Below are 22,769 nucleotides of genomic sequence, written 5' to 3' on the forward strand. Positions count from 1 at the left end.
ACCACCACGGACGAAGAGCAGAGCAAACGGAATTCTACCCCGTCACGTCTTCCGCTTGCTTTACTCATTCGAGCGCGAAGAAGAGGAGGACGACGACGACGGCGAAAATGGACGTCCCCGGCGCGATCGCCGCCGACCGGCCGACCGTCATGGTCACCAACGACGACGGCATCGACGCCCCCGGCCTGCGGTCCCTCGTTCGCGTCCTCGTCTCCTCCGGCCGCTACAACGTCCAAGTCTGCGCTCCTGATTCGTACGTCGCTCGCTCAATTTTTCATTCTATTTTTCGCCGTCGCATTCTTGCGTACGTCAGCGCGGTGGAGCTCGATCGTCTTCGTGGAGGCTCGAGGTTTGCCTTCTGATCGGACGAGTCGCGAGCTGACGATCGAAAATTCTGTTTCGCGGCAATGTTGGTGCGGTGTTTGATTGAGTAGGCTCTGCGGCTGGAGTTATAGCGTGCTGTGGTCATGTGGAATTCATCTCCGTGCTCGCTTCTCGGTGTTATTCGATGAACGTTGTTGTGATCGCCGTGTTAGTTGTTCTGGAATTTGATGATTTTGATTTGATGCTGGAATTCCTGTTCCATCGCTCGTGGAGCTGTCGATTTTTGTCGCTGCTTTTCTTTTCCTCGTTCTGATTTGCGTAATCGACAGGGAAAAATCGGCTGTTAGCCATAGTATCACATGGCAGCACCCTCTTGCGGCTAGGCGAGTGGACATCGAAGGAGCAACTGCATTTGCAGTCGCAGGTTTGTTTATACTTCCTGTTCGTTCCTATTTCGTGATCATGTTTGGTTTGCAATATGTTGTTACAAGATTAAGATTGTTGCTTTGTTTGTTTCTGTGCCTTAGTCTTACTTTAGGATTTGAGATGCGTGTGGCTTTTTAGGCAATGTACGTGTACATGGAAGAGGCAATTTGCCGTGAGAGGCCTAAATATGTAACATTGTAATAAAAAGGAATAAGAATGATGTACATGCACATAGTCCTGGCAGAGATCGTATATTTGTAGAAAGTGAGGATAATTAGTTTAGAAGGAGCAAGAGAGTTTGTTTTGTGAAGGGTACTATTCTTTCCAAATTGGAGGACTTGAACCTTATTCCTACTTTTCCAAATTTACTATTACTAGTTCATGTAGTTGATCTTTGAAGCTTGCAGGAAGCTTTGTGTCTCAATACAGAAGAAGTAATTTTTTTACTATATATTGCAAAAGTGCTAGTTTATTTGTTTCTGACAAAGGATGGAGAGTTATGCTTCTGGGGTTAGCACCTAGATGAATTGCTGATGTTGCATGGCAAGTCTGGCATACTTTTCTTTTTCTTAACTTCATATATATGCATTGTTTTTATCTCGAGGTAAGACATTTTATTTGTGAATAAACTAGCACTTTTGCAATTTACATAGTTCAGACGATATTAGATGATGCTCTTCCTACTGAACCTCTTGTTTAGAATTTTTTCAGCATTAAAGAGAACTACTCAATAGCTTTTAATCTTCAACAAACACTCCCAACAACGTTGGAGAGGCCCTATGGTGGATTCTATGTTCTCCTAGTAATGGCTTCGCATTTTGCAGGCACACCAGCAGATTCTGCTTCATTGGGAATCTCTAAGGCACTTTTCCCATCAGTCGCTGATCTGGTACTTTTCAGTCTTTACTGGGTAGTCATGACCGCATCAATGAGCATGAGCAAATTATAGGACAAAAGTTTAGTTTGGCTAGTTTTTTCCGTCCAAAATTTTTCTGAAAGAAACGCTTTGCCTCCTGTCAAGAGAGTTTGTCACAAATTTTGATATTCTGAGTTGCAGATTCAGTCATTCTGTTGAACGAAGAGACTGAATTTGGGGCAAGAAGCACTAACAATATGGCAACGAGCACCACACACAGAGCCTCTTACCGTTCTGTCATTTATACTATTTGTGTTGAAGTGTTTTTGCGTCATGAGGAAGTTGCAGTCTCTCTTTGTTTGACTGAGCCCTGTTGTTGTTCTTTCTGTGCTGCACAGCTTGATTTTGTCTGTCTCATGCATTCCTCTTATCTCTGGCAGGTAATCAGTGGTATTAACATGGGTAGCAACTGTGGATATCACATGTTAGTGGAATTTTGCCTTCTCTGTCTCCCAATTTTTTTTACTCATTGCAATTTTATTCTAGATTTTCTCTTCTGAGTTACTCATCTTGCTCCAGCTTATCATTCATCCCTAAGTTACGAAGATAACAACCAAGCAAAGTCTCATGGACCTTTGTTGTTGTATAAAATAACAAAAAAGTTGCGAAAGAAAAAAGAAAAATGCTTGGGAATTAGATCACTGCTTAATTTTAAGATTAGGAAGAAATGTTAGAAAACTTTACTATCATCGAAAGATGAATTGCATGTCAAAGCCACTAAACAAGTCATTCATATCAAGACTGTTACTTAAATACTTGTGTTAGATGGTTGTCTGAAATATTATTACAGACTAGCACAACTATTTCTGCTAAGTAATAGAAAGAGCATGATGAGTTGTACCTCACAATATGCAACTTGAAGTTTCTGAAAAGACAGGATGCTGTAAGTATCTGATTCTGTGCATAATAGGAAGCAGAGTGCAGTTTTCTGTATTAAACTATTGCACAGTTTTAATTAGAAAATCTTAGGTTTTTCATCCTTCAAGCCATGTTTAACGTCAATATATGCGGTCATTATTTTACTTTGCTTGGCGGCTTAGCCTCTCAAATAATTGTATTAAGTATTTTGTTTTCTTGAATTAGGATTTGAAAAATTGAAAATAATGCATTTGTCTAAACAAGAACTATCGAATAGATTGATGCCTGGCAGTCAATAGGTGTCCATCATATCCATTAAAGTCCTTGCTGTTTCTTATGATTTTAGCTGCATGATATTGCAGTGTATATTCTGGCACAGTTGCTGGTGCTCGCGAGGCGTTCTTCCATGGGGTGCCCTCTATTTCATTATCATATGATTGGTGGGCATACTATTGCACTAATTGTTTATATCAAGGCCATCTCTCAATTAGTGCCTATTCATCCTTTGGCAAAAATCCTTTCATTATCATATGATTGGTGGGCGTACTTTTGCATAGTAATATTTTGTATTGGAAATCCAGGGTGTTTGGAGGCATACGCAGCGAGCAAGACTTCACACTTGCTGCTGAGGCTTGCTTACCTATTATTGGTTCGATTTTGTCTGAGATCAAGAAGAGCAGTTATCCCAGAGATTGTTTCTTGAATATAGATCTGCCAACAGATGTTGCAAATCATAAGGTAAAGCGACTGCTGCTTATTGGGGAAACATGAAATGCCTTAGCTGCTTGGATGCGTATTATTCTGCTCTCTAGAGCTTTTGTCTCTCTTTAATTTATCCTTTGGATAACTATAAAAGTCATTGCCTGGTTAGCATCGCAAGGTGGTAATGTTCTCCATTTCATGTACCCATAAAAGGGCTATAAGCTCACTAAGCAGGGGAGAAGCATAATCCAGATGGGATGGAGACAAGTGACCTCGGACATGCATGGAGGGAAGATGTTATCGACAATGACAATGGATATGGATTCACTGGTGTCGACAGAAGCAGATGTATCATCTACGTCTCAGGAACATCTTCTATTTAAGAGAGAAGTGAGAATCTTAAATTTGACTCCTTGTACTTTTGTGTTAGCTGTACATTATGGTTTTTTGATTGGTTCAATGTTCTGAACCAGGAAACTTATGAATATGCTTGGTTTTTCCTTTTAATAATGTCTTAAAATTTATTCTACCAGAATCTCTGATAAAATTATCACAACTGAATTTTGATATCAGGCTATGAAAACAAATAACACTTGCATGAATTCTGTTGTGTTTGTATATTTCGCTTTTGTTATGTATCAGTTGAGAATAATTTTTTTTTCAAATAAAATCTAGCTTTTATTATAAAGATGCTTTCTGAAGTATTCTTACACTTTTAGTTTATTGGTTTATGACTAAAATTTATAATGTTTTGGCTGGTTGAAAATAATGTTTTTACAATAAAATCTATCTTATGCTCTAAAGATGCTTTCTAAAGTGTTCTTACACTTGAAGTTTATTGATTTTGTAAGGCTTAATTTATTAATTTTTCTGTTTGAAATTTTTAGGTAAGAGGAGCCCAAGTTGATGATGATGCTACAGATCATCGATTTCTGAAGGAAGGATTTGTATGTTGTCTGCTCTATCTAATGGATCATATTCATCGATCATAGGACATAACTAATGCATGCTTTTGCCAGATCACTGTTACGCCCCTTGGTGCTCTTTCCCCAGCGAATGTGGAATGTGAGGCCTTTTTTAAGGATTGGCTGCCAAATGTGGCTTAATGCCCTTCACTGGCTTCCTAACGCTGTTAGATGCCTTTTGTGACTAATAAATATGAGTTGAGGTTTGTACCTTTCCATTTGTTATGAAGTCTATTAAGAATTTTATTTATTTTTATGATCATATTTTCCATGAAGTGCATCTGTGGCATCATATTAGAAGGAATTAGGCATGGATGGAGATAGTTCCCAAGCATTCTCATTTCTTATCCTTTTTTTTTAGCTTGATGAATTTACTTTGCTTGGTTCCAGTGAATAATATCTTTGGTACTTTATATTATCTAAGTTTTGATAATGTAAATGACTGTAAATAATTTTAAAGAACATTGAAAAGTTAAAAAAGCAGAGAAATAAAAAAGTAGTGAGGACGGACTGATTTATCAGTATATCTGTATATAACTGTTTCCTTTTGTCAAAGAGTTTTCTTATGTAGTAACAGGATTTTTGGTCAAAGGTGGAAGCTTTTCAATTCGTGGCTTGATGAAATGTGGAAGGGAAATCATCATGACAACCATTCTTATACAAAGTTCATGAATATCTGTCGTATTAATTCCAAACAGTTCTGGACACTCATTTAAAACATCTGAAGAGTCGTAATTTGAAGTTGCAATATGAACAATGCCCCACCAGGTGTTAGCACTGTCAGACTTAGAGAAGGAAAAAATTCATGAATGCACCTCCTTTGTGGACATCTTTGATTTAAGATTTATGCTTGCATGAACTTTGACCATTTAGATTTACAAAACATTAGCTGTTCTATTTTTGCTGTCAGAACTTGTAACTCTTGTGGTAATTGTTCTTATTTTGTGGACTTGCAATTTTCTTTTGTGAATCACTCACCAGAGTTAGCAAGGGAACAGTTAGCCCATACTTATGATGTAGAAGGAAAACATTGTCCTGATTTCCCGTCTTCTGCAGCCTGTGCACTGATCCACTGTCAATATGAAAAGTATACATGAAGAGTATATAGAGAGCGCATATTTGTATAAAAGAATATCTGAAGCACTACTTTTTGTTTTATGTCTGTCATTTTTGCCCTCAGTGGGATAGGCTATTTGAATCTCAATAATAAATGCTATCAGGACAAAAATTGCTTTGTGCACAAATTTGGTTTGATTAGAAGAGTGATGAAGGTTCTTGACTTCTTGCATTTGTTGTTAATCCTAAGCAGATAGAGGACTTGAACGTTTGGATATTCATGGGCATTCATACGTAAATACAACATGGAGATAGGAGTTCTCATGCTCGCTCATATAGCATAAGCTTCTATGATTTCAGGACTAAGTGGAATTTCAGAAAATATGGAGATTAAATTAGAGAATGATTAGGCTGGGAAACTGTGGTTCTTACCCAGCTGTTTGCGACAGGGAAAATTGTCAGAAATTTAATTGAGGAGACCTGTTTCTTGAGAATCAGTTCTTGAACGAGAAGCACACCTGCATGACTTTGCTCTTGGGAAGTAATAAAGTGATTATGGGCATAATGTTCTGGATGGAGAGGCTTGGGAAGGCTAACTAGTACAAAGATCCAACTTGATCCAAACATTATGGTAGTCTGTGGAAGCATTAGTTTTTAATGTAACAGAATCAGGAATTATAATAATATCTTAAGCAACATTTAATCCTTGAAATTTATAAATCTGCATAGAAATAGCTGTAAAACTATATAGTGTCTCACAAGAAGACTAGTAAGTAAATCTCGTACAAATCTATGTACCTTAATATCGATTGACTGAGATATGTCAAGATATCTCATCATATTTATAACAAAAAAACTCATAATGTGGTAAAATATCTTACCACCACATTATCACCCGCAAACCCCTAAAATTAGTGTACTGGGTTCAGTGCTTTCAGTTACCATCTAAATGATTATGTCAATGGTGGAGGTATCAATCTCATATTGTAGATAGTTTTTGTTTTCCTTCTTCACTCTAGTGCAAATCAACCTTTTCCTTTTGAAAACACGGGCAAAACACCCAGAAAAAGAAAAACTTGAATTCTTGGGTCCACTTTCTTCCATGACCAAATACAGAGACATTCCCTTTATATTTTTTGGCTGAGGTGAAGATGTTTAATGAAACTTAAAATTGAACACTATATATATATTGTCAATCTAACAGTTTGCTCTAACGGTTAATGAAGAAAACAACTGTTTGCTATTTTCTGTAGTCTCTTTTTAATATGAAATTTGCTCATTTATGCAGGATTGCTTCTCTATGTGGAAATTATATACTTCAAACTCAAGTTATTGTCAAGGTCATTCATTTTTTAAGCCATGTCTTGTGCCATCTCTTTGCCTGGGAATCTTAAACTTCGGTAAATGGTGTCAATGTCAAGTAAGAATTGTACGAGATCTCAATTTTCCCAGTTAATACAAATGGGGTCCGTTCACATTTGACTACTGAAAATAATGGCATCTTCCCAATGCAATTTATGTGCAGGATTGATCTTAATGTTGTCCTGTTAAAATTCATTACCCTGTTTTCTGTAGTTAAGGTTCACTTATAGTAACATAAGGAGGACTGCGCTATTGTGAACTTGTTTTTCCTTCCCTTCTGTATTAGCCTAATCAGATCTTCCTCCTCATTCATAAAATAGTTAGCAAAAAGGAGAAATCTTTCAAAAACGTCGCGTGTGTGCCATATGGCTTGTATCTGTGGAAGCATTTTGCGTTTGTTTAATTGGAAAAGATGCTGCATTCAAAATTTGGGAAAAACTGAAAATCTGGTTGGTCAATTTTTTTTATCTTTCCTTTGGAATTACGAGTTTCTGTAGATGTAGTTATATAATCCTTAGACAATGACTTTATAGAGCTTTTCATCTACTCAAGTGTTGTCTTATATATTGAGTTGTCGTAGGCCTGCAACGTTTTTGGCAATCAAATGATTTATAATGATGTCGAAGTGCTAGCCCGTACCTAACTTACACGCACGTGCTTAGTGCCAATAATTAGAAAAGCTTGTGCAATATAACCTGCTTGAAAGATGTTGAAAGAAAGGCCTCCATCACCTTACGCATACAATGAGTATGCATAAATGCTTCTTAAACTGTTCTACGTTTGATGGGGGAAGTCTACATGCAGTCATACAAAATGAACCAACGTAAACTGACGAGTATTTTCTTTCTTATTTTCATCTTTTTTCCTCTCTTTTCAAATTGCTGTTTCATGGTTATCTCAGATTGATCGCACGATGGATTAACCCCTTTTGGGTCTGTGAATGGAGTTTCATCTAGTCAGCTGCTATCTCTATTACTCTTACGGAAACAGAACTTTCTTCTCTGGATATATCTTGTGCTTTACCATCATTTGCCTGTTTCTCTCCTGGCTCTAATCTCCGCTGTGAAGCTTGATGGGAGACTCAGCGAGATTTCTTTTGGGCGATTTCCATATATTGCAATACAATGCACGTCATGACCTTCTAATATCTCGGAAGTCTTTGCAGGCTTTACTTGCTCCTTGCTCGATTTTAGTTGTAAAAAAGACCACGATGACTCACGGAAGATCATTTCAATGAGATAATCATTTTGTTAAAGGGCAGGACATGAAAATCTCGTGTGGTGTCCCATCCATTTTTGTAGCTTCCTTGGAAGTCAACTTCAGGGAGTTTCGTAAACAAAAGATGAAAGGTGGGGAACTAACTGCCACCTCAACGGTTGAAACTGACAAGCCAACAATAAGAAGCCAAAATATATACTCTCTCCATCCAACTACCTCTCTTATCCTACTGCTTAGTGCCTTTCAAGCTCTCACTTACTCAAAATGATCATGAAGCTTTCCCTCAAGGTCATGAAGAAGAAGAAGTACCCCTCATGGGATTCTTGAAATTTAAGTTAACATAAGTCAACAATCTCAAGCTCGAAGAATCGAAAACAGAGGACGGAAGAAAGATGGGGCAAAACTATAGAAGGTGTAGAGTCGAAGACGACATTATAATATATTACTATGTACATGACCGGGGGTTTCTAGCGTATCCTGAGAAGTAGAAGAACCCCCTGTGGCCTGGAGCCTTCATTGTTTGGCGGGGGACGGCAAGGATGGCGCGTTCGCCTCCACCAGAATCGACCACAGCACATGAACGTCCTCACACGGGCATGATTTGACATCCTCGTACAGAATGTATATCCCTCTTCCTGTTACAGAGCAATGCTGTCAATTTATGTTCACATAGAGAGAGAGAGAGAGAGAGAGAGAGAGAGAGTCTAAACAATGTGAAAGTACAGAGCATGGAAACTAGAGAATCGAAGCAACTGGACACAATTGAAAAGACTGAAAAACACGACGGAATTCGACTGCCATCTTAGCCAATCAATGGCAATGGATGTACAAGGTAAGAAACATGAATTTAGCTGGCAGCCTGCGATGAGAACGTACTCTTGTTCGGAGGCGAGTGGAGACGTAACCACAGCTTCTTCAACGGAGAGAGGAGGGACTGAAGCCACCCCATGAGGAGGAACAGTGAGGGGCGTGGCTCATGTGTGGGAAGAAGAAAACATGAGACTCCAGGCGTATAGAGAAAAGAGGTGGGATAGAGAGAAAGGGAGAGAGCAAAGGGAAAAATAAATACAAGACGTGGGTTTTTTGCTTCGACGAAGGGTGAGCTCTTAGATCATCACCCGGGGCGTGTCCAGGACGCCTTTTTCACATTCCCTTGCAGTCCAATCATGCAGACATCACAATAGTTTTTTTTAACTCTTGTTGCCTTGTCATTGTCAGACCTTTATCTCTTGCTTCACAAGGATCCCCACCCCCCCACCAATCCCAAACATTTACTCTCCACCCTTCAAAAATAAGACCTTGGCTCCTCTTCTTTCGCTATCGACCCTTCACTTGTACCGCAAGCCTCTTTCTCTCTTCCTTTTTCCCTTTTCGAGTTTTTTGGGCTTGGAGGGTTCGATAGTATTAAAGTTTAGTGAAAGTGAGATGTGGGTTTTTCTTCTTTTTATTTGGTCTTATTCCATTTTGGGGTCACCTCTTGTGTTCTAGACCCTCATGGAAGAGTCCTTGGCAAGGTTCTTCTTCCCATAAGTCCAATTGTCCCTTTTGGGTTGCCTTGGAAGAGTCAAGAGTGTCAGCCAATTTCTTTGCTTACTCCAAAAGTTGACTCGGTCCTTTTTTGGCATCGTTCTTGATTCGACTCCATCCTTTTCAATTTTCCCTTAATGTTAGGAGGCTTCTCTGGTCATGTTAACATAGGAAAAAAATAAAATAAAAGGAGTGAATCCATATAAGACAGTTGAAAATACTAAGGTGATACCAATAATATCGACATTTGATTTTCTAAAGCTCATGACTAGATATAATGATGGTGATCAATTTTTTCTCTCCCTCATTCAAAAGCAAGATATTATCATGACATCAGAAGAAGGTCTTAGAAATCTCTCTAGCGAACGATGTATGAAGTGCGCATGTGTGATTTTCGGATAACTTAATTAGACAACCCATTAGAAATTCTAATACATTGTTGTCTAAGTTTCAATTCCTTCTTTAGGTATATTGTACTGTCCAACACCTGCCGCTTTCGCTTGTACATGAGTACAATAACACGAGTATGCGCAGGGGAAAAACGTCATTCTCGTTCTCTGATTCACCACCTACCGGAAATAGACAACCATCCACGTCAAGGAACAAAAACATCGTTGACCAACTTGGTTCGGAAGCTCAGTTTGCGAACCGATCCAGTAAGACTGAAGGCCCAGTCTCTAGGGCAATTCTCGTGGACATCCGGCCCATTTTGCTTACCACGACGGAGTATGTAATTTCACTTCATTCATCTATTTTTGTTATTGGCAGTTGAAAATTATGAATAGCAATACGATGTTTGAATAAGTTAGAAGGGGAAAAGGTACTGAATATTTGTACAAAAAGTCTAGCGTTGGAGATTATCAGATTTAATGTGAGAAATGAAAAGTCCTAAGTATTTGTACTTGAATGCTTCAATGGATAAAGGCAGGATTAGAATCCAGTATTGTCTTTTGTTTTCAGTACAATATCAGATTGTTCTTGAACTAACGAGAAATTCACTACTATATTTTATCACTCCACCATTTGCCCTGTGCGAAAAGCTGGACCGGAAGGGTTGACGAGCTCTCTCTCGCATGTGAGTTTCTTTCTCTTGTCTTCGGGGAGGTCTCTACGTCTCTCATGGCGCCTACCTTCCATATTTTTTTTCCTTGTCCAGTCGTTCTTGATTTTCTGTCCTCTATACACATTCTCCTTCTGTTTCAAACTGTTTACGTATTTTTCCTCATTCACATGATTGACAGTACCTAGAGTTGCTTACATGCCTTTCAATATTGCTTACATGTCATCCTTAAATTGCAAGTTTCGATATAAGTTTCAAGATTTAATTGCATTTTTAATAAATGCTTGGGACTTATTTGAACCAAGCTCAGTTGCACTTTTTAATGAAGGTGTTGGACTTGACTGAATAAATTAGAAATTTTAGAATTCGATTTGATTTCGTACATAAAATTGGAGATTTGGGGTATGATTTTCTCCATTTTCTTCTTACAATTTGGTAGTACGAGAGTTTGTCTTACCATTGACGTTGTTTGTACGCTTTTGTAGAAGAAGGTGACAAGTTATTGATAAAATAAAAAATGAAGAAGTGATTTTCATGAAGAAAATAATTATTTCCCTTATGGGACTAATCAATCAGCTTTGGTTGCCGCAACCTTCCGCAAAATTTAATGAACTGCATGGTGATGGTTATTCCTTTTCAAGGAGGTGCTTATTTCTTGTGCTAGTTCTCTTAAGCTCTATGAATTACCATTTGAGTTTCCATTTCAGAGTCATTTATCAATTTATTCACTACCTAGAGTAGCGCCGCAAGTCCCCGCGCGTGCCTTGATCCGGATTTGTCTAGCGCACATGATTGCGATATTCAAAGCTGATTGGGCACGGCCCGTGTACCACTTGAATAGGGTTCACAGGCCATTACAAGGTTTCTTGGGCCGTGGTCCCTAATGTCAACCTCAAATGTGCCTTGTCTAGGTAAATTTATACAAGTGACAATGCTATGTTTACTCCTCTTAACTCATTGTTTGTGCAATTGTATTCTTATGTTTTACTTTGCACAATTAAGTCCCTTTAATTTGATGATTTTTTTTTTTCACAATTTGATGAATCATATACTTTTGGCATGTACACTTATTATATGCTAACATAACATGCTAATGTGGCTTTTTTTCATTAGCATTGCTTGCGGTAGATTGTGTTGGGTTTGGTGATGAATAGGGTTGTCGGAATGGAAGGTTTATTTTTGAATCTATTTGTTAAAGTGATCTTTGTCATCTGGATTTTTCGAAATATTTAATGCCAGTATATGTAGTTTTAACGTCATACATCTTCTTGAGAATGAGTTGAACTTATCTGAAATGGCTAATATGAGGAAACGTGTTTTATGTCTCCACATCGATGAAGAGTTGAACTTTGTCGGACTGACCTTGACTTAAGGTGCATCAAGTGCATAATCGATCAATGGGTTGGATTGATGCTTCTCTAGTTTTATGAAATGATGCCACGTAATCAATTTGACTTTTTTTTTTTTTTTTTTTCGGTAATCAATTTGACTTGAACTGATGCAATATTAATCTGACTTTAAGATCAATTCACAGGAGCCGAGGAAGGGTATCGCGGCTGCTAAGGGCGCGTTTGATAATGATTCTATTCCGGAGCCGATTCGACTATAAATGATTATTTTGATTCGTTCCCGAGAACCGATTCTAAGTAAAAGCGCGTTTGGAATCTGTTCAAAATTTTGATTCGGAATAGAATTCCGTTTGATATCGTGTTAATTGATTATGTTCCAAATTAATTTTTTTAAATTTTTAAATAAATTTTAAATAATTTTTTTTACTTTTTTCTTTTCTTTTTTCCTTTTTTTCCCCCTTTTTCATATTCTTCTTTTCTTCATCTCGCTCGGCGGTGACGCTCACCGCAGCGTCCGGCCTCGGCGAGGTTGGCCTTCGTCGACCGAGCCTCGCCGGTGGCCAGGCGAGCTTCATCGGCACCGGGCGAGGCTCGACCTTGCCCGATTCGGCGAGGCCGAGCCTCGCCCGGCTTGCCGGCGAGGCTCGCCTAGTTGCGGCGAGGCTCGCCAGCCTGTCGGTGGCCAGCCGGCCTCGCCGGGGTGGGCGAGGCCGGGGCCACCGGCGACCGGCGGCGGACGACGGCGGCGGGCGGCGGTGGCGGCGGACGGCAACTAGGATGACAAAAGGGAAGAGCGAGGGTGATTCTTTTCGATTCTCGGACGGAGAATCAATTTTTTTTTTTATTCTCAAATTTTGTCCAAAATTGTTCTCGAGAACAAAAATTTTACCAAACGCGATTTCGTCCTAAACCGATTCGAGAACAAAAATCAGGAATTCGGCTAAGCATCATTTGGCACGTTGCCAAACAGGCCCTAAAGGAGTTCTCTCTCTGATCATGGCAGAACCTTTGAGTCAACTACAGACAATATGCATAGAAGTACTCCTTCATAATTAGAATTTTTATCGTTAAAATATGTTTTGAATTTAAACTTATAAACAAATTCTAATCTAAAAGTGCATGTGGATATTTGAGTCATATTTTCGTAGATATGGATTCCTTAATTTGGAAAGCCCATATTAGACTTGGATGTTGCAGAATAATGGAGTTTGAATTTTTGGTCAGCAATTAAGAAAAGGAAATTAATTTCCACTACAAGTCGGTCCACGAAAAGCGAATGAGGGAACTAGAGAAATTGACTTCTATTATGATTTGGTCAAGATTCTTTACCATATATATGAAAATAACTACAGCATGATTGTCATAATTATTTTTTTTCCTTACTTAAAGAGATATGAACCTCCGAGAAGAGAAGGCCATAACTTGCAACCTTTTTTTTTTTGAACAAATAACTTGCAACCTTAGCATGGCAAAAATAAGCCCCTGAGCATTATCTCTATTATCTTTCTCACCTTTTCACAGAGATATGGACATTGGGACTTTAGAGTGCCAAAAGTTGGAAGAAGACACTAAAGTACAAAAATTATGAAAGTGACACTTAAGTGTTAAAATCGAAGTAAAATGGATCACTTAAGTGTCATCGGCGAGAAAATTCGGTAAAAACACTAACGTGACAATTTTCCGGCGAGTTGCATCGTTTTGTATGCTGATGTGGCTAAACAGTGTCAAATGATGTCGTTTTGATGCTAACGTGGTAAATAATTAATATAATAAATAATTAATTAAATTTTAAAAAAGGAGGGGGAGGGTTGAGCAGCCCTCGCCGTCGCCGCCTCCCCTCTCCTCCTCCCCTCATTTAAAAAAATAAAAAAAATAAAATAATTAATTTTAAAAAATTAATTTAATTAATTATTATATTAAAATTCAAATTGTATTAAACGACGTCGTTTTTTTTTTGTGTGGTTTGCTGAGTCAGTCTTCTAGCGAGCCATGTAAGGGAAAAATTAATAAAAAATTACCACGTAAGATTTCCTGCGATGTTTCTTTGGATGCGGCACTCAAGTGTCCTATTTTTCATAAAAAGTGACACTTAAGTGTCCATTTCGTAAGTTTTAACACTTAAGTGTCAATTTATGTTAATTTTGATACTTAAGTGTCCTTTATGTCAAGTTTTGACACTTAAGTGTCTCTTTATGCTAAGTTTTGATACTTAGGGTGTTCTTTTGCGCAGAGATACGTGTTTAAGGTAGGTTTACCATATGCGCTTGATGCCTCGAGGCACAATATACAGACTGCTGAAGAGCTCATCATTATTAACAAAGATTCTCTATTCTGTTTGGTGCTTTAAATGACGACTTAACGAATCTCCGATATTGATAAATTTCATAATTATCCTTATTCGCATTAGCAAATGATATATGGATGAGGTATCAAAGGAAAACATCCACGGAGGTAGAGGATCTCAATCCATTATGTCATTTGACGAGAAAATATTCAGTGGTTCATGCGCGCCACGTCATCCGCTGACGTGGCGCGCACATACCACTCAAGTACCGACACCTGTCCCAAGCGGGACCCTCTGGAAAATGAGAAAAGGGCTGGTATTCGGCTGGCTCGGCTCGGCTCCACCTGCAGAAAAGAGAGGACGGTCAGCGTATTCCTCCCGCTCAAAATTTTTCTCTCTCCTCACTTGAATAGGCCGGTTCTCTCTCTCTCCTCGTAAAAGAACCGAGAACGCTCAGAGCCTTCCTCTGTTTCCTTCTCCGCGCATCCCACCTCCTCCGGCTCCGCCTCCGCCTCGGCCTCGTCCTCCGCCCCCGCCTCTGTCTCCGCCTCCGCCTCCGCCTCCGCCTGCCCAAAAGCCTCGCTGGTCATCTCGGTCTCGTTCCCGAGCGGCACCAGGCTCCCCGCCGCTGACCGGGCGCTGTCCCTGACGCTAGCCCGCTCGATCGCGAGGGAGATCTCGGCGGACTTGGGCGGGGTCGACGGCGCTGCGAAGAAGGAGAGGCCTGCGGATGGGCGCGCTCTTCTTTTCAACGGAGCGCGCGCTATTTCTTCCCGCTTCTGCCTCTCTCTTCCTCAAGCACTCCTCTCCTCTCTGTCCCGAGTCCTCTCACTCACCCCAAGCGCCCCCCTCCTCTCTGTCTCGAGCCCTCTCACTCACCCTAAGCGCTTCCCTCCTCGCCTCGTTCTTGGTCGATGATGGCGGAGCTCTGCTTGATGGCTTCGCATGGTTATCCGCCGAGCCTCGTTCTTGGTCAGGAGCAAGGGCGCGAGCAGAGTCGTCAGGGTGAGTCTCGACTTCTCTCGGTTCCTCTCGATTCCGTCCGTCGCGGATTCGAATCGGAACGAACTGGGTTTCGTGCCTAGGGATTGCCGAAGCGCTTTGGATAGCTTCCGTCGGTTGATTCTTGTGCGGTGTCGTCGATTTTGTTCTGTTGTCGTGGCAGCTCCGTGCTTGCTGCTTGGCGTTCAGTCTTTGATTGGGTCGTGTGGTGTTTTAGCTCTGTAGCTCGTCGTTAGCTGCGGCTTTTGTGAGTTTCGATGCTGCACTGTGCACGTCGTTGACTGGGCCCCTGATGTGTTGCGGAACTCTGGTTCTCTAGGAGATTCATCTATGTAAGATCTCTTGATCACGAGTTTTTTGTTTTTTCACCACTCTTTGTCTAAAAGATTGAAATTTTACAACTCCATCTTGACCTCCGTGGCTTGATGCTCCAAGCTTGGTGATTTCGGGTTTAAAGAGTGCTGCGAAGTTGCAATTAAATTTTGCTTTTCATTGGTGCTTGCACGTTGCGAAGCTTTGTCTTTGTTGATTCTGACCTCCTCAATTGTTTAGGGTGGTTTAGATCTGTGTGCAGTGATGTTTGCTAGGGATTTTCTTTTGGTCTATGTTAGATTATAGAAATGGCTAATGTTGGTCAGGTGTCGGTTCCTTGTTATTTTGCATCCTGCATTCGGGAAATCTAATTATGGAAAGTGCAGGATCTTCAGCCAATTTTGCCTGCTGCTAGGACAAGACAAGACATTATAAGATTGGGATCCATGACCCTCAGTCCTAATCAATTGAAGGAGGCAGTGGAATCCCTATATGTACTGTTAGCAGCAAAGCGGTGTGTGCAGATTGATTCTGTGGAGAAAGATCCCGTGATTCTAGATTTGCAAGGTATGCACGTAATACTCAGTTGAAGATATCTCTCTCTCTCTCTTTTATTATTATTATTATTATTATTATTTTTAAATCAATTCACGTTATATGTCAGCTTGTCCAAAAGGAGAGACCTTGAAATAAAGTGCTCGCGTTCCTTCTGGGTATAATTTATTTCTCATGTAAATTTGTTAATTACAAGCTTCAAGTCATTGATTTCATTTGATGAAAATCTCACCCTTCATGCCACAGAGATAATGAAATTTTTGGGGCCATTATTATTTATCACCCTTACAGTTTTAAATCGTCTTACCACAAAACTACTTAAGAATATGAATTTGTATCCTTTTGCAAGTGCTTGATGGTATAAGCAATTATATTAGGCCACACGAATTTGTAGAATCATACGCTTAATGGAAACTGAAATTAGCAATTTATTCATGGCACTTGCATTTGTATGGTCAGAAAATTCATGGAAACTGAATTTCAACAACAAATGGGGGATTACTGTTGAGGTTGGTAGAACTGGCTAAAGTGCTGAACCATTTATAGGTTTAGGAGATCACTGAAACCAAGATCTGCTTCTAAAGAAAACAATATAGCTTTTGTAGGGCATGTGTTGCAGTGCTCTTTGCAGTTAAACAAGTTACTTGTCGTGAGAGGGGATGGTCAAGTAATGGTTTATTTATTATGATTGCAGATGTCCACTCAACTACTGGGCCCCTAGGCACCGGAATTGCCGAACGATCCACCATGCAGAGAGAAGTCTTTGAGTTTAGCATGTCTGGATTGAGTTGTGCTGAAAAGGCTGCACTAGATATGTCTCTAGTATCTGATTTAACGGGTCTTCACTCAGTGGAAACTGACATGCATCGCCTGCCCATCATTCCTTGTCTCGTCTACCCTAACTTTCAATTTTCCACTCAGAGCGCTCTCTCAGATTTCATGGGAGATTTGGTCCGAAATTCAAAAATAACCATTAACTCTGATGGTAGAGTCTTGATCGCAGCTAGTGGGGCTGAGATGAAGGATCTCCTCTCAATTGTAGCGGAGTTTTACCTATCGAGGAACTTAACTCAAGGGAGAAAGCTTTCGATGCCAGTTCCTTATGACAACAACCACCTCATATGCTTAGTGGGTCATCGCCTTAAACCGTTGTTAAATTGAGCGTATCTGTTTGTAGATGAACATGCAATTGAGAAATGCCAAATTGTTGCCCTGTTATATTTGTGTATGCGCTAGGCCAGTCTTTAGCACTTTATGGAACTGTATATCTACCTCAATAAACATATTTGCTTCTTAACAGATCTAACTGAGTGAGAACCTTAGTTGTAAGTATAACATGTGGGAAGTAAAATTCTAAACCACCCCATGTGCATCAACTTAGTTGCTTGACATTAGAGAAGCATGACCCTTGGAAGGAAATTAAGCTTAAAGGCTACAATAAGCAGGTGGGTTGAGCTGACATCTGGCATTTCGCCATACTGCTGGGGATGTTTGTGCTCAGAAATTTGCATGCTTTTGATGAACTTCAAATAGTGTTATTACATGGCTTCTGCCTTATGTATGTGAGAGCCTCTGACCCAAGCGTTATAGAATCTTCGTTCAACAGTATATTAAGTCAATTGTTTCGTTTTATATGTTCCTGTTTATATTCTTCTTCTTATTTATATTACTGCTGCAAATGTGTACTTTTGAAATAGACTGCTCATATCCTTATGTCACACTAATTTTCTGCATTATGGTTCTTGATCATTTCCAGGAAACTGCAAAAGAGGAGGTAGACAAAATTATGGTTACTGATGCACCACTTCTCTTTCCTCCTGGACAGGTACTTCTTGCATTTTCCTTTTCTTACAGTTCTACTTTTACTTGGTTCATGAGCAAATTTTTAGGCCCGGCAACTTGCTTTCAATTTTTGGATAATTTCCCATTAGGTTTATATACTCTATATGAGGAGTATAGATTTGTTCGAATAAAAAGGAGTTGAACTCATGTCAGATGCTTCAACGTGTTAAATGGGTATCTGGGCAACAGAGAAATATGGTGCAGGAGCAATTTTGTAACCTTCAGAAATGTTGGCTGCAATACCGGTAATAGTGGATGTGTTTGGAAATTATAACTCTTGAGCGCTTCCAAGATCTTGGTCTCTACCTCACTGAATAAATCCTTTAGAATTTCTCCTTAGTTTGATGGTGTAGCTGAACTCCCATGTTATATTCTTAAAGGCTTTTTTATGTTTTCTGGTGCAGCTGGCATTGGCGGCTTTGCGTCATGCTAATGAGGTGCATAGAGTTCTGGACTATGAAAGGTTAAAAGCAACTCAATTTTTTTTTTTTTTTATGAAACCAACAATAAGAATTACTTGCCATAGTTGTAATGATGATTGGGTCAATTGAAACTTATGCTTCTTTTCAGATACCTAGAGAACATGCTCATACGCCAAAATTCCATTCACAGCAGCACAGAGCTCATTCAGCATCTGAATGCGATAGATTCCTCGGTAAATCCTCAAGTTTTCTCGCATTTATCTCAAAATATAAAAGCATAACTGGTCTTGCGATCTCAATTCTACTTGAAAATGCAAGTCATGTGAACCAAGTTCTAGGTATTGATAAAAAGTTTCTAATTTGTTCTTCGTGCTGCTGACTGAATACAGGTTAGGACATATAAATTCCCTTCTGAGAAAGATATGAAACACATCAACAGGAAGCTGAGGTCTTGTTGGGGCCTTAGTTCACATGATGAGTAATTCCTTCAAACCCCTGTCGTCTGATTTCTTTTATTCTTGATAACAATTGGCATGTGAAACCTATGAGATTGATGCTTTGCAGTAGTAAGAAACGAGACAAGAAATCGAAGCACAAATCCAAGCGGAGTGCAGGTTAGATGCAAGAGGGGTCATCTCTTGCTTGACAGTATGTCATATGTGTCCCTTGTGTACTGCTCTCATTATTTCCTTACAAACTGTTCTGATTGCTTGGTTTGTCCTGTTTTAGACTTCTCCTCAGAAATGCTTCAAGTTCTTAAGAAACTAGTCATTGATATATGGCAGGTGTATGCACAGCTGAGGCATCATCATTAGTGCCACACTCATCCAAATATGCATCTACTGCGACCATGGTTGCTGAACTTACTCTTCAAAGCTTGTTTGGTATCACGAAAATATTCCACAGTATGGAAGTGACAGAAAGCAGTGGGCATCTAGCAGCTTGAAAGAGCTCTTGAAATGCAATTGATTTAGGAGCATCGCTGACCAGGGAAGTTGAGAATTTACATAAACTACTGTGTATTTTGTGTTCATCTGGTGGTGTAAATCAGCAGGTCGAGACAGTCATGTATGCGATAATTACTGTTGTGAAAGTTGGTATGATGGTAACCTACAATATTGGAACAGGCCTTGTGGTTGCTCGTAGGAAGACAGCTCATGGTCTCCACCTTCTGCAATTTCTTCATGTGGAATAGGGTGGGGAGCACAGGTAGGCTTGTTTTATCGTATACCTGGATTTTGATTTCATCAACCTTAAGGGCCAAGCGTCGGAACCAACAAGTGTTTTTGGCTTTCATGCAGTCTGCAGATTAACCACGTGAATCAACGTGCTCAAAATGATTGTTTAGATAATAAACACCAATTTGATTTTTTACTCCATCCGGAATGCTTGACGTATTGTCTGCTTCATTTCCATGGTCTCTGTGAGAATTTTCCTTTGTAAATGTCTGGTCTGTCATCCTTCTATTTCATGGAATGTGCCATTTGTTTCTCCTTTCTGGAACTCTATCTAAGAACAGTATTTCTCAGGATGAGATTTGGACTTTTTGTTTGATTACCATGTTGCCATTGAGTTTTCAAGTTCCTTTCTGCATCTCTGTTCCCTTTCTCTGAATTTGTGTTTTGCTTTTTTGTGGAAGTGGGAGAAGTCCCTGAGCCAGAGATTGCCCTTGTGTTACTTATAATCGTTCCCTTTCTGTTAACATGTCTATCGCATTAATAGCTTCTGCTTGTGTGGCTTAAGCTCGAGCAAAGAAGTCTTGCATAAAACATAAAAATCAACTAAAGAAATCTTTAGTCGATTCCCCTTCCTCCCGAAATGATAACAACAATAATAGTAAAAATCAAATACATAAATGAAAAGATTATCCCTGCAAGAAATGTTTGATTTTGTGCTATATTTTTATGTAGAGATATCCTTATTCCAGTCAATAGTAACCAGTCAAGGGTGATTGCAGGCTGGAGGAGAATTGACAGACTTTGTTATAGTGTTGAGATCAACTGAGGCTGTGAAGACATTTGATGGTACTGCTCATTTTTCAGTTGGGGCTGGTTTGAGTGCAGCAGTTTGTGCCATTGGAAGGGCTGCTGAAGCTGATGTACGAGTGGGGGATGGTGGCTGTGCTGCTTGTTATACGTACAGCTGCAGTAAAGGTACTCATCTATATAGCTATTTTTCCTTTTAAACTGTGGAGTTGTCCTCTGGACTGATTTTTGGGGTATCTATACATTGCTATGCAAAAAAACATGGATAGTATCCTATGTTATTAACCGTTTTAATGTGATAGTAATTTCTCTATTTTTATTAAGTCCTAAGTGGATGCAATAACAGTTCTCGGGATGTAGAAAAATTGCTCATTTTGCAAAGGATCTTGTTCTCTCACTTTCTTTCTTCCTCATTTGTCTCTGCTGCTGAGGTGAGCTATGTAGTCTAGCTTGTATGGCATGGGTATCTGTCCTTAGGCAGTCATGTAAAAGACTATTCTCCGATTACTTAAAATGCTCTTGCACAAATGCTATTTATATATTCAATAAAATGATGATACTCTTTACCATTTCAAGCTATGTGAAGCTGTTTTCATTAGATCATTGGTTGAAAAAGTTTCTACAAAGAGCATTTCTTGAGAAGCTTGCTTGTTGCCCTTTTCTTAGTGCCAAAGAAAGGGGAAAAGGGAGAGACATTAGTTGAGAAAGCTTCTGCAGGGATATTTTTGAATAAGCAATCATTTGAGAGAACACTGAGCTTGATTCGTCATAGATCCTACTTAAATTGAGACGCTCATGGTAAAAAGTTGGAGAGGTCTAGAATTTGTATTTCTCATTTTCCTATCATTTCATTGCCAGCAGTCTGTGGGGCTCGTTTCGCTTTCTGAAGGTCTTTAATTGTTCTCAACTTTTTCATAAAATAATTGGCAGGTGCTTTTGTTGGTTGCTCCCTTCAAGGCAGTGTCATGACAACGCGGACAAGAGAAAATTGCCGATTTTATGGCAGCCAGTCTATAAATGCATTGGACATACTACTTGGTTCGTTGCCGAGGCCGCCAGCTGCTGCCATCCTTTATAACGCACTCGCAGACATGTATCAGAAGCTGGAGTGGTCATCACCATATTAGTGCTGTACAGCTTGGTCAATTGTCCCCGATACTGCCTATGGAAGTTCTTAGGTGCAATTCTTGCTACTGTAAAGTTGTCTATTCTTATCAAGTGTACAGCATGTTCAAACTCATTGCTTCCCTCTCTTCGCTGGGGGGTTTCAGGAGAGGAATATGTAAGTAGTTATAATTGCTGGGATCAATCTTTGGAATGTACATATAGCTATCCATTTCATATTTGGTGTTTACTCAGGGTATTGGGGAAGACAAGCAAAAACCACCCTTCTTTTCAGATTACTTTGAAGATTGCTTGGGCATGTCCTAGATGGAGGAAATTTTATGTGATTGTTCATGATGAACCCAGAAAAACAGGTTGCGTGGTCACGATCTGATATACAGCTCTTCTATGGATCTTGTTCGGTACTGCACTGTGCATTAGACTCGAGTCAATGCAGTGTAGCGTAAATCCACCTCCCTCCCTGTTTTGAAGTAGTGCATACAGATCATAAACAAGAGAAAATTGCCGATTTTGAGTAGATCTGAGCTTTTTATGTAAATCCCCCCAGAACCACACCCATGATTAGCCTGTATGATTATAGCAGTTGCTTTGCCTAAGTGGGTTCATAATTTGGTTCAGCGCCTTCTTGTGTGTCCTTTAAGCGGAAAAACGCAAGAAAGGGAAATCCGAAACCTCTTTAGCGTGATATGTTGCCGCATTTCAGCCCTCTCTACTAGCGGTTGCCACCTACCACTGTCCGTGGCGGCGATGGTGGCACGCCTCTAAGTTCAGCAATGGTTTGGTCTCCTGTTGGATAGGAAGGACTGCCGAGGGGACATAAAATCATTTGAGTTTTTCCTCTTTCTTTGTCCTAGACCAGAACTCTTTTTCCTTTTCTCTGTTCAAATCGAATACAAAGTGATCGATTCCCTTCAATTTTTCTTTCTTTTTCTTCAGTGAATATATAAAGAAAATCAAATAGGTCTTCTCTTTTGTTTTCTCTTCTTATGTTGTTATCATCGAGAGTCCATTTTTTACCCTTATCTCTATCTAAACAAAATAGAGTCGGCAATCTCAGATTGAGATCTCTCTATTCTAAAATAGGATCAAGCTGTGTTTGACTAGAGGGCAGCGTGGAGTTAGATGGAACAAAATGAGGGATTGAAAATTACAATCCTCGAACTTCTTTATATCAAATCACTTATCTGACGACTCATTTCATATATAATCGTACGAACTACAAATGCTTTCTAATATAAATTACTGAAAAATTACAATATAAAATACTAGGATTAGAAAAGAAATCAAACAAACAAAAAGAAAACCTAGACCTAATGACTGCCCCCGAAACTCTAGGACAACAGTGATGTCCTCCTCGATGGCGGGCGACACCAACACCACAACGACCCCCATGGTGGCGGTTGTCTCCGTCGCAATGGTCACTTAAGACTGTTGTAATCGATTCTCCATCTCACGCGCACCCGTGAGAGATACAAAGGC

At 39.7% G+C, this 22,769-nt stretch overlaps 2 protein-coding genes and 1 long non-coding RNA gene across 11 annotated transcripts; 2 read left to right on the forward strand and 1 right to left on the reverse strand.

Annotated features, from left to right (window-relative positions):
• Window positions 1-6,784, forward strand: LOC104414821 (5'-nucleotidase SurE). The gene is made up of 10 exons (XM_010026009.3): window positions 1-253; window positions 654-748; window positions 1,575-1,639; window positions 2,047-2,090; window positions 2,887-2,964; window positions 3,106-3,262; window positions 3,440-3,616; window positions 4,114-4,173; window positions 4,246-4,394; window positions 6,536-6,784. The coding sequence occupies exons 1-9, from the start codon at window positions 108-110 to the stop codon at window positions 4,330-4,332; spliced, it is 909 nt and encodes a 302-aa protein (XP_010024311.1). The 5' UTR covers window positions 1-107; the 3' UTR covers window positions 4,333-4,394; window positions 6,536-6,784.
• A 1,117-nt stretch (window positions 6,785-7,901) lies between these two features.
• LOC120287670 lies at window positions 7,902-8,927 on the reverse strand. The gene is made up of 2 exons (XR_005545902.1): window positions 8,704-8,927; window positions 7,902-8,462 (listed from the first exon to the last, which is right to left on the reverse strand). It is a non-coding gene; the product is annotated as an uncharacterized LOC120287670 (long non-coding RNA).
• Window positions 8,928-14,752: 5,825 nt separating this feature from the next.
• Window positions 14,753-21,895, forward strand: LOC104414823. Of its 9 annotated transcripts, none has more exons than XR_005545160.1 (10): window positions 14,753-15,052; window positions 15,748-15,928; window positions 16,611-17,044; window positions 17,673-17,741; window positions 18,163-18,221; window positions 18,329-18,413; window positions 18,570-18,658; window positions 18,748-18,794; window positions 18,966-19,389; window positions 20,138-20,272. XR_005545160.1 is itself a non-coding variant. In XM_039298788.1 (9 exons), exons 1-9 carry the CDS (start codon window positions 14,993-14,995, stop codon window positions 19,124-19,126), a joined length of 1,188 nt encoding a protein of 395 aa, XP_039154722.1. In that variant the 5' UTR covers window positions 14,754-14,992; the 3' UTR covers window positions 19,127-20,060. The 9 variants fall into 9 exon arrangements, 4 of the variants coding, with proteins under 4 accessions (XP_039154723.1, XP_039154722.1, XP_039154724.1 ...); XR_005545159.1 differs by having other exon boundaries at window positions 14,754-15,052; window positions 18,745-18,794; XR_005545163.1 differs by having other exon boundaries at window positions 14,756-15,052; window positions 18,748-18,827; window positions 19,071-19,389.
• The last annotated feature ends 874 nt before the right edge of the window (window positions 21,896-22,769 follow it).

Source organism: Eucalyptus grandis, chromosome 8 (genome assembly GCF_016545825.1).
Source record: "Eucalyptus grandis isolate ANBG69807.140 chromosome 8, ASM1654582v1, whole genome shotgun sequence".
NCBI classification, from domain to species: Eukaryota; Viridiplantae; Streptophyta; class Magnoliopsida; order Myrtales; family Myrtaceae; genus Eucalyptus; species Eucalyptus grandis.